Below are 19,527 nucleotides of genomic sequence, written 5' to 3'. Positions count from 1 at the left end.
ATACTTCCCTCCCAACCGAATCATAGGCTTTCTTGAAGTCTTATGAATTGCTAATGTACTCTTTCATTGTACTCCCATTTTTTCTCCAATATCTGACAAATGCAAAAGATCTGATCTGTAGTTGATCTGTTACGTCAAAACCCCCACTGATGATCCCCAATAATTTCATCTATATATGGACTTAACCTTCAGAGAAGAATATTGGATAAAATTTTGTATGAAGTTGATAGCAGTGATATCCCTCGATAATTACTACAGTCAGTTTTATCACCTTTCTTGTGAACTGGTACAATAATAGACTCCTTCCACTGATCAGGCAATTTTTCCTTATGCCAAATAGAAGTAATTAGATCGTGGATCTTAGAATGTAATATTTCACCTCCTGCCACAATTTGATCACTACCTGGTGATTTATACCGTCTCAATTTTGCAATAGCACTTTCAACCTCAAAAGGGCTTCATATCTTATATTGTTCAGATTGTCCCCATTTAACTCGCTTGGTTCCTGTAACCATTGCAATTTGGCCTGCTTTCTTTGATCTAATAATTTTAAGCATCCTTCATCGAACCATGGCTGATACTTCTTTGGTTCATAATAACCTAGACTCTCTTTGGCAGACATTTTTATACTCTAATAGTTTCCCAAGCTTTATTAACATCCACCTCGGTTTCCAAGTTTTCCAAAGCCACAAACCTATTTGAGATTTCAACACAATACTGCTCTTTACCCTCTACCTCATTTAATTTCTTGAAATTGAACCTCTCCATGTGAACTCTGTGTGTTGTTTGTTTGCTCACTGCCAGTGTTTCCCTAACCTTTGCCACCACCAGGTAGTTGTGACCTAGCATCACATGTATTAAATTCCTACAGACATTTTACAAGAACATTGTTTTACCTTGAAATAAGCTGTGAAGAAAAATTATGCCTTAATGTAGAAAGTTACATACATTTTACAGAAGCTCAATAAAATGACAAAATAAAAACAATTTCTATAAAACTTGCACATTTTATCAACTTTGAAATTTATGTTGAACCAAAAATTATAATCTAAGGCCAGTTCTGAAACTGCAGTTTGAGTATTATTTATTATAAGTGTGTGTGCATGTGAAAGTGAAACATAACTTGAGCTTCATAATATTCATTTTATAGACTATTTGTACTTGTGGGAAAAGGCCATTAAAATTCAGTTGGAAGCCATTTCAAGCACCCGTCTGTATGTGCCATCTTCAGGGCCTCTAGCCCTTTCATATTTCCCTTTTAAGGGAGGTAACCACCTACCAGATTACATGGTGTCGTAGCCCAGAAGACTGCATTATAAATCTTCATTGTCATGATAACCTCAGATCTTAGACAGGATGAATCTGAAATGTGCAGACAAATTTTGGGGATGAACTTCACATACCAGAATAAGAAAAGAAGTTCATATATGTGTGGCAGTAAATACTTTCAGAGTAATAGCCCAGCAAATTTAATGACTATTTTAACTGATGTTCTCAAATTCAGTGGTGTTTATCTGTCTCATAGGGCAACAAAAGCCTGCACCCATCATAGGCCTACATTGACATTTGAACACATTCTTCATGTTGTCAGTGTCACTGGTTACAGTCCCTTTTCAGCAGTTCATCAGTATGGGTCATGTGTGCTGCTTATGTGTAGTGACAAACTGTACAAGAACTGTTGCAGCACATAGTGCAAAATTCTTTTTTGTACTCTGCTATCATGAATACTAACATTATGGATGGGTATCTGTTTAACAAACTGGTGGACATTTATCTTATATGTGGCCATGAAAATGGCACTGGTCAGAGAATTGTCCACTTTTACCAGGAAACATTCCCATATTGGTGCCATTGAAACCATAAAACAGTTGCCTCAACTGATCGTCAGCTTAGAGAAACTGAAACATTTAAGCCTCTTTCTTTCAACTGGGGAACAGAGAGGTCCATCCCAACACCTGATGTTGAGGAGCATATCCTGGACTCTGTTAACAAGAATTTGGATGTCAGCCAAGACAGATAGCAACACAGTTAAATGTTGCACAGATGGTCATCTGGAAAATACTTCATGGGAAATTGCTGTACCCATACAATTTACAGCCAGTCCAGGACCTCAAGCCTCCTAACTGTTCAGCACAAGACACTTTGTGTCAGTCTTTCTTTCTTTTGTCAGTGCTTTTTTCAAACCAGGAAGGTTTTGGTAGAAACAGCCTTATAAATTTTCACATCCACCACAAGTGGGCAGAGAACAATCCTTGTGGTATACTCCAGTCTAGAGACAAGCAACAATTCAGCATTAATGTTTGGGCTAGTATTGTTGGGGATTGTTTGGTAGGCCTGTACATTTTACCATGTCNCACGGCAAACTGCAGCCGCGGCGCGCACTTGATTGTACGCACTGTACTAGAAAATGTATCACTGGCGGTCAGAGAATGCATGTGGTTCATGCCTGATGGTGCCCCAGCACATTTTAGTCATGTTGTGTGTGATGTCCTCAACATAACTGATGGATAGGTAGAGGAGGATCCACTGTGTACCCCCACCTTCACCTGAGTTGAATCCTTGGCATATCTACCTGGCACTTGAAGGCTGTTGTGTGTTCACTTCTGGTTCACAATATGAAGACACTTCACCAGCGCATTATGAATGTCTGTCAGGTTCAGTGTTCCATAGTAAGACATGCTGAACCATGTACTGATTCCCATGGAAGACACTTTGAACACCCATTTATAAACTTATGAAGTGTTCTATATATCCAACATTAAAGGAAAGAAAATGTATTCACATTTTCTGATCTGTAACTAGGATCTGTTAATCAGGAACAGAAATCACTTGAAAATTAAAAAAAAAAAAATATTTTCAAGTATTTATTATGTGAGCGCCACACAAAATTTGTATCAGTTGGCAGTTGCCTATATTTGGTGTGGTATATTGTTACATTATTTCCTTGAATTCCTCTTCTTCATTCTGAACACTGATCATAGTTGCTGCTTTATGAGATGCATTGCAAATGCTCTTTAGAAAGAAACTGTGTTGCAGTATTGTTGAAAATATTTTCCTCGGTTTTCTTCTTGTAAAATATATTTTATTATCTTTATGGAAAAGTCATAATTTCAAGCAGTGACATCTCTGTCATTATATGTATATAGGTGCTTCATATGACCAAAATCATGGTTATTTTGCAGATACCTTCTTCTTGTTCGTAAGTTGCAGCTGACTTATAGAATGGAGCCAGCTGGCAGCCATGGTGTGTGGAGTCTGGATGATTACCAGTTTGTTCCATTCATTTGGGGAAGTTCGCAGCTTGTTGGTCTGTATTTGTGTGTGTTGCTGTTATAACAGAGTTGTTTCATTTACGAAAGTAATGCGCATTTCATGTATTAAAATGTGTTGTACTTTTCATGTGTCTTCCACTTCCTCTTCTACACATTCCAGGCATAGTTTTCAGTGAACTGTTTAATATTAGCCCCAACCAAATTAACACACTAGTATCGGATTTGTTTATATCGAGTTCTAATTAGTGCCTATCTACCTGCAAGTGCTGATTTTATTATGTCCACTATATAAGCAGCAATTCACATTTTTTCTCACTTGTGCTCTGATGACACCTCCACATACATCCCCAGTTCTGAGCACAATATACAGTGCATGTCACAGTTCCAACATGAAAGGCTACTGTGCCTTCTTGCTCATAATTTAACATGTATTAAGATACTTTGCATTGGAGTGTGGTATTATTTTTTAACATATTACGTCTTGTTGTCATATTCATACTTTCTAACCTGTTTATATAAATTTCAGCACATCCACGAATTGAACCAAGGTCATTCCTGCAAGCTGATGTTGTGCAATCTTACGCTAAAGATTACATGTTCATCAGCTGTATTCAGTTCATTAATAAGGTAAAAAAATCTGTTTTACAATCTTAAATGTTATTAATTCTTATGTCCTGGCTATATCTGGCAGTCTGTTTACTCTAAATGTCACAATTTCATCAAGACACATTATTCAGAACTAGAAGTGAAAAAGCACTTTCAGCCTAGCATAAATTTGTGGATGGATACATGTAGGATGAATTTTTGGAATTACTGGTGAATTTATATAAGTTAATATGGATAGGGATTTAAGTCTCAGAAAACTTTGTATTCTGTATACTATGCCACAGTTTTGATGATGGTTACATAATAGAAGTGGTTAGAAATAAGGTATGACTGAAACTTCATATTTTACTTACTCTGCAGGAGTTTTTTTAGTAACAGTGATGGACGGTAGTTTGGTGGCTTGGGTTGGCTCTGAGGTGGTGGTGTTGTACATAGATGGTATAAGTGTATGTGTTGCTTTATATGGGATTGCTGGGGGATGTCATCCTCAGTTGCTAGTTTCAGCAGGCAGGGGGGATGATCCTAAGATGACTGTATTGTTCTTAGTCTTGTGTGTCATTATGTACATTTTTAAGAGTTGTTGAGTTGTAGTGTTTTAGATGGCTTAAACTGAGCTGTCCAATTGTACTTGTTTAACAGTTTATGGATGTAAATAAATTATGAATTAAAAGGATTGTTTGACAGTCCATGTTTAATTTGGACATCAGAATCAGCATGAAGTAGTGGCAGCTTGACTCAGCATTTAACAGCTATGTTCATAACCTGGGCAAAAATGGTCTGAATATTCCAGTTCTACTACCTCAGTTGTGGTATGATAAAATGTCTTATTTCTAATCATTACATCAATTTGAGAGCTTGAATTTGTTGTGAGTCTCGTTGGACATGTAACCGTGTTTAACAAATTGTTCGACAACAACAAACTTAATAAAGCTTTTCGATGAGAATTCTCTTGCAGTAGGTTAATATTCAAATCACCACATATCGCTAAAAAGCGCCCCTTTTTATTATCTTACTTATAATTTCATCCAATATTCCTAGAAAGATTTTTACATCACTGTGAGGACATCTATATATACAAATGACTATAATTTTAAAATCAGCTAATTCAGTAGCTGATATTTCAAGTTCTTTATCCCTTCCTAAATTCTTTAAAAAGGTTACTCCCCTAACATTTATTTCATTAGAGACAAATATATGTGAACCCCCGTGCTTATCATTATCCCTGCAGGAACTATCAGCCAGTTTATAATGTTCAATATTTATATGTAAAATTTGATCCTTGTGTAACCAGTGTTCAGAAAAGCATAAAATATCTGGCTTTGATACCCATGACGTGAGCAATGCATTTAATTCCAATAGTTTATTTCCCAAACTTTGAACCTTATGATATAGAATACTCAAATATTGTGTTTTATCAGATCTTCCTCTGCTTGGGGAAAAAAACAGATTCAAGTGGGGGATTTACTATAAAAAAATCCTTGTTTCTTTTTGAAGGTTGATTTCTAGTTCTCTTAGATGGTACACCAGTCTTTTCTTGTGTCGTGTTCCCTTCATTTATTGATAGAGCTTCCATTTCATTATTTATATCTTCTTGTATGCCTTCCTTCTTTACACAAGTACTCTCCTGAAAATCCTGAGCTTCATGCATGTAATTATCCCCACTTAACTTATTGGTTTTGTCACCTTTTATATGGTCACCAGATTCACTATTTCCATACATTGTAATAGAACCTTGTTTTCATTACCACTCACACCACCCAGTGTCTGTTTATTTACATTTTAATAATTATCCATATTCTCTTTATGTTTCCTTTTGGAAATGCCTTGTTTACACAGAACAAGTCATTATCACTGAGGAAGCTCTATTTGTTATTTGCTCCTTGTTGATTAAAATAATGAGTATTATTAAGAGACTGACTTTTTGTTGCAGGTGAAAACTGGTCTATTTGCTGAACACTCAAACCAACTTTGGAATATCAGTGCTGTACCTTCATGGACAAAAATTAATGGTGGACTGATCAAAATGTATAAAGCAGAAGTAAGTGTTGTTTTCACACAATTCCAGATAAAGGTATTATTTAATGATTTGTTTTTGTATGGTGTCTGTAACAGTTATGCCTCTTCATCCTGTCAGGAGATGGCGTACCGTAGTTCAACTGGAAGTGAGATGACAGAGAATAGAAAAATGACTTCTAAGCTACAACTCCTTAGAGAATTTTGCATAATGGACATTTTAATTAAATATTGATACCCTTGTTGGCTGGCTGTAAAGACGCAAAATGGTGGAAGTACATGGGGATATCATTTTCTGAGATCTGATCTTTTCCTGGTATTGAATAATCAGATTACAGCCTTCCTGGATGTGGCACAATATAGTCTGACATATGGGTACCAAGTAGATCCTAAAGGGTTCTGACAGTGATGTATAACACTCAGAATTACTGCGCTGTTGGACTTTGTCCATTGTCTGTCATTCTAAAAACTAGAGACTAGCGTTTTGGAAACTGGATCTGTTTCCATCCTCAGGTGAGGTCGGAGACATCTGCTCTATTTGGTCCCTTAGAAAGAGCTAATGTCAATCCTTAGAAAACCCATGTCGGTATAACTTTTTTTTTAAGTGACTCTTCCAACTCATTCAGGGCCCTGGCCTGTTATTCGGTTTCATAATCATTTTTCACAGACAGTAGGACTCCTTTGCCAAGTGATCAGCTTGTTAGAAGGCCACTACCTAAACACAGGACAACACAGACACAAAATAAAATCATAAAGTAAAAAAAAAAAGTAAAGCTATCCCTGTAACAGGCCGTGAAGGCCCATAGGGTTGTGAGACATTTAGGGTCCCACATTATCTAGATAATCGGCTCAAAGATGACAGTAAGGTTATCAGCCTTATGCACAGGCCACACTTTACTCCCCAGGAAAATTATTTAATTAATTCCTGGTACTCATTTCTGTTAGAGGCTGAGTCGACCCCAGGGCGATAGTGTGGCTGGAAGGATTAGGTCAATCGAAAAAAAAAAACCCAACCCATACACAACAAATATCCGTGCCTTAAGTGGGATTCGAACCCACGATCCCAGCCTCTGAGCCAGCAAAGACAGTTCATGCCTTAGACCACGCGGCTACTGATGTCAGTATAACTACAACTATATAAATAACTGACATCAGGCTTTGTCAGTCGGAGATAACAGGAATAATGAATACTAAAAATTATGGGGGCATGCGGTAGCATAGTTGGTTGAGGCACTGTGCTACAAGCCAGAAGGCCGTGGGATCGAATCCCGATTAGGGCACTGGATTTTTTCAATTGACCTAATCCTTCCAGCTGGACTATGGCCCTGGGGTCAACTCAGCCTCTAACAGAAATCAGTACCAGGAATATTCTTGGGGGTAAAGGACGGCCAGCGCGTAGGGCTGACAACCTCGCTGCCACCTATGCTCAGATTGTCTAGAAAATGTGGGAACCTCAACATCTCACAACCCTATGGGCCTCCACGGCCTGTTACAGGGATAGCTTTACTTTACTTTACGCATACACATGAAACCAAGATAGAAGGGGAGGTGAAACTTCCTACCATAGTTTGAGGTCTGTGCATACTTTATCACAGTTTTTGTTGCATATTCTCCTATTATCTCCATCATAGCCTGGTCTCAGGTATTTATATAGCTGTACTGATATGTGTTGTCCAGTGATTGAAAGTAGCTCTTTTTAACGGACCCAACAGAGTACGTGTCTCCTCCTCACCTGAGGACAGAAACAGATCCTGTTTCCGAAATGTTGTGTTTTTTTAGTTTTTATAATGCCAGACAGTGGACAAAGCCCAAGGACCCAGTAATTCTGGGAGGGGTAACAATATCAAAACATTGGCTCCTATATACCAGATTACGTGGTGTACATCCCAGAAGGTTGTAATCTTAATTTTCATCTTGTATGCAACAAGGTTCCGGAACTTACAGTGCAACACCAGATTACGTGGTGTACATCCCAGAAGGTTGTAATCTTAATTTTCATCTTGTATGCAACAAGGTTCCGGAACTTACAGTGCAACACCAGATTACGTGGTGTACATCCCAGAAGGTTGTAATCTTAATTTTCATCTTGTATGCAACAAGGTTCCGGAACTTACAGTGCAACACACATTTTCATTATTCACGTGAACTCTTTGAGGAATGAAACACACTCATGCTTCACTCACTCCATCTCTGTTAATGATTTGCAAATATTCTACATGCGGATTTGAACTCTTTGGGACCAGATTTCACTTTTCACTACACTGTACTTATAATAGCAGTGGATCTTGTAAATTTAGCTCAATTTTACCTTTGACAGTTCACCTTGACCTCTGATCCATGCATTATTTTAATATCACGTGTAATTTGATATTTTCAGAGAGTCATTCCATCAGTGTCTCCTATTGTGATTTATTTTCTATAGGAACTTGATAATGTTTCATGAATTAGCAAATTTACAAAAGTAAAGTTAGTTACAGATTAGTACATACTACAACCTCTGTGAGAAGCACACTGCATGTGAGTTACTCTTTTACCAGTTCAGTTGTCAACATGTACAGTATTTAAAAATGTTGAGGTTGATTGTTTTATGCATGTCAGAGTATAAAATGCTTGTCCTATCAGAGACTGGATCCAGTTTTATTATTTTGATATTAAATTAACATTGCTGTACTGTGATTCATGTTTTGTATGTGATTATCTTGTGGATAGTACACATTTTGTAATTTTACTGATTTTCAGGTGCTGGCAAAATTTCCAGTGATTCAGCATGTTCTGTTTGGATCTCTTTTGCCATTTAAAATTGTTCAGAGGCCCCAGAACATACATAATGTTCGATTAAGTGTGACGCATCAACCCCCCGCAAGCTTCCCAGTGCCATCAACTACAAAAACCACAAATGACACTGCAGCAAAATGAGATGAAATTAATATTTTCTTTTAATACTGTTATTTCCTGAAGTTTCAGTGTTCTTCTTATAACCATGAGCTCTTTGTTACTTGATTTGACTGCTTGTATGTTTGAAGACTCAATGTTAACTGTGATGTACTTTAAAATGGAAATGAAAAGCTTTTTTGAAGCAATATAAGAGCATATAGTAGCTTTGAGGAAAGGTTAATAACCATCTTTACTTGTTCAGATATTTAATAGGGAATATTATTAAGTATTTTTAAAGAAACATCAAATTTGGGTAGAGCAAGAAACCAGGGAAGAGGTATAAAAGGTAATACCTTTGCTGTGAATAAAGAAATTGAATCTGTGGATGAAAATTTGAGTTCCCTTTTGCTGATAAGAAATCTCAGCGTCTGCAGTAATGATTATTCATAGTATGAACATACAAGGGGAGTCAAGGAACTAAGAGTGATAAATTGTTTTAATGCCTTTCTTTTTATTGCTAGTGGGGTGGGACTAAGTCCCTTGTACTGCAGCCACTTCTGGCCTATTGTACCAGCCCCAGATGATAGGTGAGGGTGATTGTGGAGCAATTGATGGAACGAAGATTGGCAGGGGAAACCGAAGTACTCAGAGAAAACCTGCCCCAGCGCCACTTTGTCCACCACAAATTCCACTTCACCAGACCTGGGAAGCCAGCAACTACCCACTAATATCACTTCACTGTCTCATCAGTATATTACTACACAATGTAAGCTACATACAGACCATGTAGAAAAATGGCAATAGAAACACAAATGCATTTATTTATGTGTGCATAAATATGCATGTCTGAAATGAAAGAACAAACCTCATCCATCAGTTCATATCTGTGATGTTATAACTGCTTGTAAATCATGTGCAAGATGGTACCAGAAACCAAATTCTGTTGTGTGAGTGCTGTAGATGGCACTGTTTGAGAGTATATATATATTAAATTTCACACATCAGTCTCTGTGAGTACAGTGTCTTAGCAGTGTGCCATTGCAGTCCATACTGCCTCAGCTTTATTCATCAGAAAATTCCATTTTCAGACTGTATGCATATATGGACATATAATTTTTTGACTTGCAAATATATCAGCATATCAGTTTGTCGTATGAGAGTCTTATGAGAAAGTTCACATTCTATACACAGGATGTGTCTGTATAGGATATTATCGAAAACAGCTTATAAATTAAAACAAAAATGTAGTAAGTATGAGTTTTGTGATTACATGATATTTTTAACATGTGAAAATGTTTCAAATTATTACCTTTATTGAATAAAATGTAAATTTGTATGGTTTACACTAGAAGTATTTCACTGTATAAACTGTTAGTGGATTTATGTTGCCTTATTTAGTAGCAGAGGGTGAAATCACATAAATCACACATAATGTCCCCATAATAATGAATAGAAATGTCTGAAATCTGTTACAAAAGTATCAGAATACTCTTGCTGTTACTTAAACTTGTCTTGTGCAGTACAGCACCCCTTTCCCTGTCTATCTCTCAGACGTTAAGAAACATATTAACAAGACGTATTCTAAATGTTGTTAAATAGTTTTTAGATGGCAAAAGCAGCTGATATGGTAGGTGAGATAAATGGATGACCTGATGGATGAGTCATTGAGTTATACAGGGAGAGATGGTTGAGGATGACTGTGCATTAGAGAAGGGGGTTGAATGCTTTGAAAAGTAAGTAATATTGAGTTTTGCATTTAATGCCACTGAAGTTGGTGGTCAATTTTCATTTGAGGTATTTTGTGGATTTGCTAGTCACAGTGACTTTAAAAAAGATCACCCATTTTTAGTTGCTTCCCAGCCTCTGACTTCTCACAGAACAGGGTGTGTGGTGGACCAGTTTCCCTTCTACCCCTGCATTCCTCCTCCCCCACCCATACAGTACTCTCACTTCCACTTCACCTTACCCCTCCCAAATGGCCAGCAAACAATTTGCATTAAAGCAAGTGCTATTTATCCAAATTAGTTGATTACATTTTTTAACTCACATATAACATTCAATACCTGTATTACCATCCTTACACTTGGTTCTGTTCAGTAGTAGTAGTAATATGTGTAAGGGGTGGGCCATAAAACCCAGCCCTTGTACTGGGACCTTCAATGATCTATTGTGCTCCCCTTTGGAGTAACCCTTTATTAATCCTACACTTTGAATGAAATGTAGGGCTTTATTTATGGGGGCGTCATAAAAGTCACTTGGTTATGCAAAGAACTGGCCCAGGTGATGAAATCTTAAATAAGCTATGGCTTATGTATGTGTTGATGATTCATCTTCTTGTAGGCACCTTTCACAAGTTTGGTCATCTGTCAGTCCCAGTTTGAAAATGTGTCTTTTTAGGTGGCAGTGTCCTATTCAATAGTAAATGAATATGTGATATTGAAGTACACAGTTTATGTACTTGTCTCTATATGTTCTTAGTACTTTGTAATTAGGACATAACATTTTCAGATTAAAACCCGTTGCACTGAATTTGTACTATGAATGATTTAATTAGAATTCAAAGTTAATTTTAATTTAGCCCCCTCCCCTAATCCAAAAGATGAAGATAGATCTGGTATAATTCCAGTGTATAGTCTCCCGTAAGCATACTCGTATATCTACCACCAGTAAGATCCAAGAAAACCTCTCTGCTGCATTTAAGGGTTTAAAAGATGTCTGAAGTGTGGAGTGGAAATGTGAGGATTTTGTAGCTTTGCTGTAAATGTGTAATAACCAAGATGGATGACAGAATTGCAATGGTCAAATCAAATGCTTCTAATGACGAGTATGGTCTTCTGGATTGTAATGCCATGTAGTTTGTTGCAACCCAGAAGACTGTACCTTCAAGGTCACCACCACGAGAACCTCAAATCCAACAAATTCTTTTGACGTTTGTATGGAGGCCAGAAAAATGTTAAATATCTAACTGACGTAAGGATTATGTCCAATTTGTAATACACATTACTTCATTACTACTGCCCATACTTCACTGCCTTGGAAGATTGGCATGCAGCATAACAGTCTTGCTGGAATGATTAAGATATAATGACTTGGCAAATAGTAAGATAATGGTACTTCTACAAATAAAAGTTAACTGTCTCCGCCTGCAACAGAGATTAAGCTCTGAATTTTATGGTATTACACAAAGAGGAATTGTGTGATTTATGTAACCCACCTAGAATTCTTATGTTAGTTAATCAAGAATGGATGGGCTATTTAGAAACTGTGATTAGGGAAATAAGAAATGCATACAGAAATTTGGCAGGTGAAACACAGTCACCTAGAAGACATACAGGAAGAAATGATGAGAAATGAGGTTTCAAGGATGTGAACTAAATTGAAATGGTCCAGGATCATGTCCTGCGGATATCTCATTTTATTGTCATTGGAGCTTCAAGTTCTGTTGTCAGAGAGTGTAGTGTAGTTATAATCTCCCTCTCAAATGGTAACCCCTGTAGTTTTGAATGTAATGTAATGTATGTGCCATGAAAACCGGCCCCCACACTATGACCTTCAATGATCTATTGTGCTTCCCTTTGGATTAGCCCTTTATTAATCCTACACTTTTAATATAAAGTGTGGACCCTGCTTATTGGGGCATCATAAAAGTCATTTGGTTCCATAAAAAACTGACCCAAGTGACAAAATCTTAAACAAGCTGTGGCCTCATAATCACACAGGATGTGTGGGGCTGATTCGTTTTCTTGTAGGCACCTTTCACAAGTTGGATTATCTGTAGTTTTGAAACTCAACATTTAAATTTTGACCCAAATTGAAACAATATTATAATCCTAATGTCATATGCTGTATTAAAAACCACCAGCTAAGCTGCCATCGTCATACTGAAAGAGATGAGTAAAGTATAAGACAAAGGAAGAGCACGCACTGAAGCCAGGCACACTTAGAAACAGACATCTGTCAGATATATATAACTGCCAGAATTTTGTGTCCTTGTGTAGTAGGTTTTTACTTAACCCCTCCTCATTAGTCATGAAATGTTTGCGGTTCCAAAATAGTTAACTGGAACTTGAGGCTAAGTTTGATCAATTGCAGAAATCAAATGTATGTACTGAATGGTGCAAAAAATTAGCCTGTATGAATGTAAGAACATCTATTTTTAACATCCAAAATGAAATACATTATTATGTACAAGAAACCAACCAAACTGAATCCATCATCCTGTTTTTATTTAAAACGTTTTGGAGACTGGATTCTGTCTCTATCCCGAAGTAAAAAACTACTCAGTTGGGACTAAACGATAGAGGTAGTCCCTGTCGTCACAAACCTTTAGATTTTCAATAACTATTTCTGTATATAAACTTAAGTATGTTCTACACAACTTTTGAGTTTCATTCATATCAGCAGAGCCATTCATTTTTACCATTTTCTGCACCATGTGGGATAGTACATGTAATTTCAAATTGTACAATCTTGTGTATGTAGAAATATAGACCAACAATCACTGTGTAACCTTACATTCATTAAAGATAAATATCCTGTAAAAGCTAATGTTACATAGATAGTATTTAACAGTGACTGGCAGTCTATACTTTTACACCCACACAAGACTGTACAATGTGAAATTACATATACTGTACCAGATGGTGTAGAAAATAATAAAAATGAGTGGCTGTACTCAGTTGAATGAAACTCATTAAGTTGTAAATTGTGTATATCAGTTACACATCTGTAATAACTGTTGCAAAAATTTCATTACCAATAAGGCTTGTTTAAAAAAAAGTATCATTCTGAAGTCTTATGACATTGAATATTATCTAATTGAAATGTAAAAATGATTATTTTAAATATTATATCACAAGTTAAGGGTCATAGAACTGAAGGAAGTGTTTTGATAGATGGAATTATTTCTGCAATGCCTAAAGTTCTATATGTAGCTTTCTTACATTAAGAGAAGTTCTGCAGGCATATTAGTTAACTGAGACTTGTGTATAAATTAACAATAAAGAAAATATTAAATTTTTAATTAAGATGTATAATTTATAAAAATGAGTCATGAAAGATAGTGTTACAGATATGCTAAAGTAAGAAAAGTTGCTAATTAAGATTACAAATATATTTCTGTCTTTCATGCATGCATTTCTTTTATATTTTGTGGTATCTGTTAAATGCAAAACCATTTATCATTGAACAGCATTCCCAAGTGTAACTATGAATAACTTTGACAGCTGCAGAAAAAATATGGTAAAATAAATATCTACAAAATAATTTATTTGTAATAAGTTTATGTGCACCTCTAATTTTAAAGCTGTAAATATATAATAAATGGAGATCATTTATTTCTGTATAGAATAAATACTGTATGTGTTTGATTATACTGTGACCGAATTCTCATTTTTTTTTCATGTACTACCACAGTACAAAATATAGCAGTGGAGGTGTGTGTGATGATGAAAATAAAATTACGTACATTTCATTTCCTTGTTTATTGTCTACACTGGCTGCTGATGAGGAATGTATATTTTTAAGTAATTACAGAAATGAAAGTTTGTCTTGAGCTATTAAGAAAAATGTGCATTCCATTGATGAGTATTGACTCTAATATAGGTGATGTTTGTAAGATCAAGGTTGTCACTGAAGTGAAGATTCACAGTATAGTCTACTGGGTTAGAGAACTGTTTAGTCTGGCAGATGAGTGCTCACCTACCAGACAACAAGGTATCTTGTTTGTTTATGATTTAGTTAATGTCACTGTCAGATTGTGTAATGTCAAATAATAAACTGGGAAAGATGGGGAAGGGACCATGGGAAACCTCAATCAGGAGCGCTGATCTTTGGCCCAACACCTGAACCCAGGACTTCCAAGATACAAAGCAGGCATGCTGACAACTCTACTCAACATTCGTATTGTTAACTTTTATGAAGAACTTATTATTTATGTATACATTCTGTGTTAAATTTTTGCATATATCCTCAACGTTTCAGACCGTCACCATGTTTGTATTTGTTGACTTACGAATTCTGACTTCTTATACCTAATGTGTACGCACGTTTATGATCTATCTCCGTACCAAATTTCACATGCCTCACTCCCATAGTGCATTAGTTATCACCGTGAAACCGAAAGGAAAAGACAATTTTTGCATGTTCACTATGTTGTTATATTGCATTTAACAGAAGCCTTACCTTAGTAAAAGTCAAAATAGAGGACTCACAACTACAGAACTGTGATCTCACAAGCATACTTTTTCCCTTAAGTAAACAAGGTAAAACTAAAAAGCAAAGGACCGAGAATTGAGCCCTGTAGAACTCTATGTTTAACTATAACCCAATCAGTATAAGCATTTGATAATTATTTGATGCTTTTGCCACAACCCCTTCTCATCCATTTTCAAGATGCAATTTACTAGCAATTCCGTCATTTCCATAATAAGGCAGTTTTGTTAACAACATTTCACAATTGAGATTCCAAAAATATTTTCAAGGTCACATAATATTCCTGCTACATGAATTTTCTTCTTAAGAACCCACAGAGTTTCTCAAGTGACTTCCTATGTAGCTGTGTTAGTGGATAGGTTTTTCTTTCTAAAACCAAATTATTCATTAACTAATATGCTGTTGCGGTTAAAATGTTTAAAAAGGCACAGATAACAAAGAAATTGTCTGATAACTTGAGATACATCATTCCCCGTTCTTGTGCAGAGATTTTACAACTAGCCATTTTAGTCTGTCTGAAAAATTTCCTCTAGATAATTACTACAAAAACAAATCAAAACATTTATTAATAAATACAAGATAATTCATGTCCAGACAAGTTCTCACTCTTAAGAGAGTGTAGGATGCTAGTAATTTAATTTTCAAGTGTAGGTATAATTTAAATTTGACTTAATTGATCCTGGTCCGCCACATTGGTAATACTAATATGAAAGATTATTAACGCCGTCCAATGCGATTGATAAATTAAAAAATACAACATTTATCAATTACACTGTACAGCGTTAATAATCTTTTATACTAATGTAGCGAAATATTTATACTTGAAAGTATTCTTCAAAATACTTTTTATTCATTGTTCACTATTATTTCCAGCACTGAAAAAAATATTATCAAAAACTATTAAAAATATTAATTACATGCATTAGCAGCATTTTTTTTTTCAAAAACGTGTTTGCCAGTATTTTCATGCGCAGTTTTAGCATCAAGATCGAAATACACAATGCACTGACAGATGTGTGATTTAGTGTGCACACCAGCATGTACCTGCTGACAGAAGCGCTGTGCAGTATTAATCGTGAATCACAATTTTGAGCACCATTAATGTTAATCTTGTAATGACATCAATTGGCAGTATTTCAGCAGTATGCAAAAGGAAGGCCTTATGTGAAAATCATGTCTCTCAGCTTGTCTGTGACCTGAACTGCTGGACAGATTCTTTTTAATCTGATAAAAACTTTGAGTAAACACAGACAGTTCCAAGTTTCAGCCATATTGATACGTAGCAGAACCTACTTTATGTAAAACCATACATGGACTTTTATAAACAGGCCCCAAGGAAGCGTAGTAAACTGCATAGCACGTCGATGGGGAAAAGAATATTTTAAATCATCCATGATAGTTATTTGAAAGACTGAATAAATATCCATATGAATGGCAGAACCTCAAGTAGGGCACGTGTACATCTGTCCCCTACAGACTGTAAATGGACCGCTCGAGAATCGAACTGTTTTTTTTTAAATACCGGTAAATCACTAGAATGAAGCATTTCAAATATGAAGATACCACTCATTCTGCGTGATGTATTAAAATAATCAGTTCTGATAAATACGTTCTCAAATAATCTGAGAATTAGCTGATTTGGTCCAGCTTTGCCAAGGGGTCATTTCTTTCATGTCAGATTGTGACGTAGGCAGGAGATACGCTTTCTACCTGTCGGTCTCGTCCTGTTTCATCGTATCCGTCTCACCTCAGTGACCCGGACAATGCTCTGCCCTCAGTGGAGAGCCACACTAAAAGGAGCCATCCTCTTACTGCCACGACATGCCAGATACACAGGACCTGCACCTTGTCTGTCTTCATTTCCAGTGGAAGGCTTATCTCACTTACCTCAACATGGAGAATGCAAACTGCGGTCCACGGTCTCCTGACGGCCCACAACCCCACTGCAGATGATCTGCAATCCGCAGGATTGTTCTGACCAGGGTTTGGTAGGGTGAGATGCCATCTCAATTCTTTTTCAGTAGACCTGAAATCATCCGGTTTCTCTTATTTAAGGTTCACCAGTTAAACATGAACAAGAAGTTCTGGGAAGAACTAATCGCCTATTTTACAAACAGACTGATGAGAAGAGTTTATTTATAAAGTATGTCGCTGAGACGGGCTCAGGTGCCATAATATACATACCAAGTTACATCAAGATCGGTTCGGGCATCCAAAAGTTAATAGAGGGGGATTCACAAGACGTGAAGAAAACACGTGGGGCTATACAAATCGATACTTTATTTGCCATAGAATGGTGAAATTCTAGTTTGTGGAAGTACTAGAGGTATAGTTCCCCTCTGACATCACGAGTTGATTTTTTAAAACACAACTCAAAACCTAACATTTCGTTTGCATTATTTAAGAAAAAATAAACCCCTTTTAACATTACAAATGAGGGCTTGACGCCGACCAGGGTCTCCCGACTGCCTTTGTATACTAGAATTTGACCCATGTAATTATTAATATATTAATTATATTATTATTATAGTGTTAATTATATTAATTATATAATTGTGGTATAATCTGAACTCCAATTCCCTTACATCAAAGCCACGCAACCCCTCCCTACTGAAATGGAAATCTACTGAATGCTCAGTCCAATAAAATTGTGGACAAGTGGTTCAACAGGTCAGAATCTCTTCAAATAAAAGACCCAGTATGTCTATGTACACAGACCTATTACTGCTGAAGTCCGAAATTTACTTTTCGTAAATTATTAACAATTCATTCTCACGAAATTTCTGATTCACGCAGGCACATTCCACACTGCACTTCTGTTAGCAACTTTCAAAGTTTAAAATTACATACTTTGAATTACTGTTTAAAATGGGGAATAACAGTTAACTGTATGAGCAACAGTTTAGTGAGGCCTAAAATGACAAACTAGATTTCCGACAAGCAGACAGCAAATTAACACAAATGCGGCATCCATAAAGGTCGGACAAATGGAAACACATTTGCAGTATAATATTCATATGGCAAATCTGCCGCTGTGAGAATAAAATCTGTAACTTCTTTAACATCCCCTGTTTGTCTCAAGTTCCTCTGTGGAGTACAGCTCTTCAGAAACTGACGGACAAGATAATCCCCGTCTTTTATGGCACCCTAAGATTATTACGGCATTCACGAAGGCCTGCCACTAGATTCTATCCTGAATTAGGAAAATCCAGTTCGGAACCTCATGTCCTATTTATATTACATTAATTTTAATATTATATTCCGTCTACAACTTTCTCTCCCCAATTGTCTTTTCACTTCAGATTTCCCGATTAAAATTGTGCTATCATTTCACATTTCCCCATGTGTATTACGTATCCCGATCATCTCACCCTCCTTCAGGCGACGATTCCTGCAATATTCAGTGCAAATTACAAATTATGAGCTCTTCATCATGTAACTATCACCATCCTCCAAAAACCTCCTTCCTCCTATGTTTAAATGCTCTTCCCAATATTCTGTTTGCAATTACGCAAAATACCAAATTCCTGTCCAAGACTGCTGAGATTCTGTGAACGTCTTGCGGCGAGGTGTCGGGGAAAGCAACTTCCATACTACACAACAATGATTACTTCGCAGTGACCCCAAGCACTCCACCCACTTCTGACTTTATGCTGATACATGTTACCGCTATGCATTGTCCACCAGGAAGTTTACAAACAGTTCTCTTTTCGAGTTCGTTCGACTTTTCGGATCCGTTTTGTCCTCTGAGGCACATCAAAGGTCGGTGACCTCTTTATTCTTATTATTATTCTTCTACTCCTAGATCTATCCATCTATTCTCTGGTACTTCATCCACGACAAGCAGAGGAGCCGCTATCCTGACCGACATTCCAGTTTCCGTAAGATACGCCCGGGCGCCATATTGCTCATGTTGACCTTAATCAGAAGGAATATAACTTTGGTCTCATGAGGGAGAGTTTTTTATTTATAAAAGGATCATGCCTCTACCAACAGTGTCATAGCTGAAGACGATCTCCCGCCCCCAGACTCCCCTCGCGTGCCAACCGGCAGGGCGACGACCGTGATCCTAGTCGGAACCAGGTTGCACCAGATCAACACAGAACGTCGCTGTGATTTTGCCTGACGGCACGGTAAATGTCATCGGTTTGTCATTTCAGCTGAAAAACTCTGTCCTTTAAGGATACGAGGTTCTGACAGTAGTGGCAGTGAAGAGTTCTATCTTCTGGGATGTAACGCAATGTAGTCCGTTGAAAGTCGACCGACGTTTCGGAGGAACATATCGCCTCTGCTTGTCACCTGCTTTCACGTCAGTTTCTTGTTCGGCCTATTCTTAGATCGTGAAGATGGAGGCGATATTTTCCTCCGAAATGTTGGTTGCCTTTCAGCGAAAACGTACTTCCTTGAACATGAGTGTCGGTGGGCTTCAAAACCAACTCGGACATGGTGGCACAGAAAAATCCCTACCCTTATTGGGAGTCGAACTACATTCGTCAGCCTTTAACCAACTGATATTCTGAGCTATTCCAACCCACTCTTGTCTGACTAA

The 19,527-nt window shown here is 36.9% G+C and overlaps 1 protein-coding gene and 1 long non-coding RNA gene across 7 annotated transcripts in view; one reads left to right on the top strand and one right to left on the bottom strand.

Moving 5' to 3' along the window:
* The window catches only part of LOC111861487 (serine/threonine-protein phosphatase 2A activator), a 12,287-nt gene extending 3,214 nt beyond the window's left edge, over nucleotides 1-9,073 (top strand). For all 3 annotated transcript variants that reach the window (XM_023846109.2, XM_023846107.2, XM_023846108.2), the window contains exons 5-8: nucleotides 3,183-3,307; nucleotides 3,799-3,899; nucleotides 5,809-5,916; nucleotides 8,631-9,073. In XM_023846109.2, the coding sequence (XP_023701877.1) occupies nucleotides 3,183-3,307; nucleotides 3,799-3,899; nucleotides 5,809-5,916; nucleotides 8,631-8,807 (511 nt within the window). In that variant the 3' untranslated portion in view covers nucleotides 8,808-9,073. The remainder of the gene's footprint in view (nucleotides 1-3,182; nucleotides 3,308-3,798; nucleotides 3,900-5,808; nucleotides 5,917-8,630) is intronic.
* The window catches only part of LOC111861489, a 234,559-nt gene that overhangs the window by 5,693 nt on the left and 209,339 nt on the right, over nucleotides 1-19,527 (bottom strand). For 3 of the 4 annotated variants that reach the window (XR_002842247.2, XR_004512689.1, XR_002842248.2), the window contains 2 exons: nucleotides 16,866-17,004; nucleotides 1,280-1,362 (listed from right to left, as the gene is read on the bottom strand). This is a non-coding gene — a long non-coding RNA (uncharacterized LOC111861489). The remainder of the gene's footprint in view (nucleotides 1-1,279; nucleotides 1,363-16,865; nucleotides 17,005-19,527) is intronic. The other variant, XR_004512690.1, reaches the window with a different exon arrangement.

This window comes from Cryptotermes secundus, unplaced genomic scaffold, assembly GCF_002891405.2.
Source record: "Cryptotermes secundus unplaced genomic scaffold, Csec_1.0 scaffold793, whole genome shotgun sequence".
NCBI classification, from domain to species: Eukaryota; Metazoa; Arthropoda; class Insecta; order Blattodea; family Kalotermitidae; genus Cryptotermes; species Cryptotermes secundus.
The sequence above is the reverse complement of the archived record's forward strand: the minus strand, read 5'-3'. Positions and strand labels throughout refer to the sequence as shown.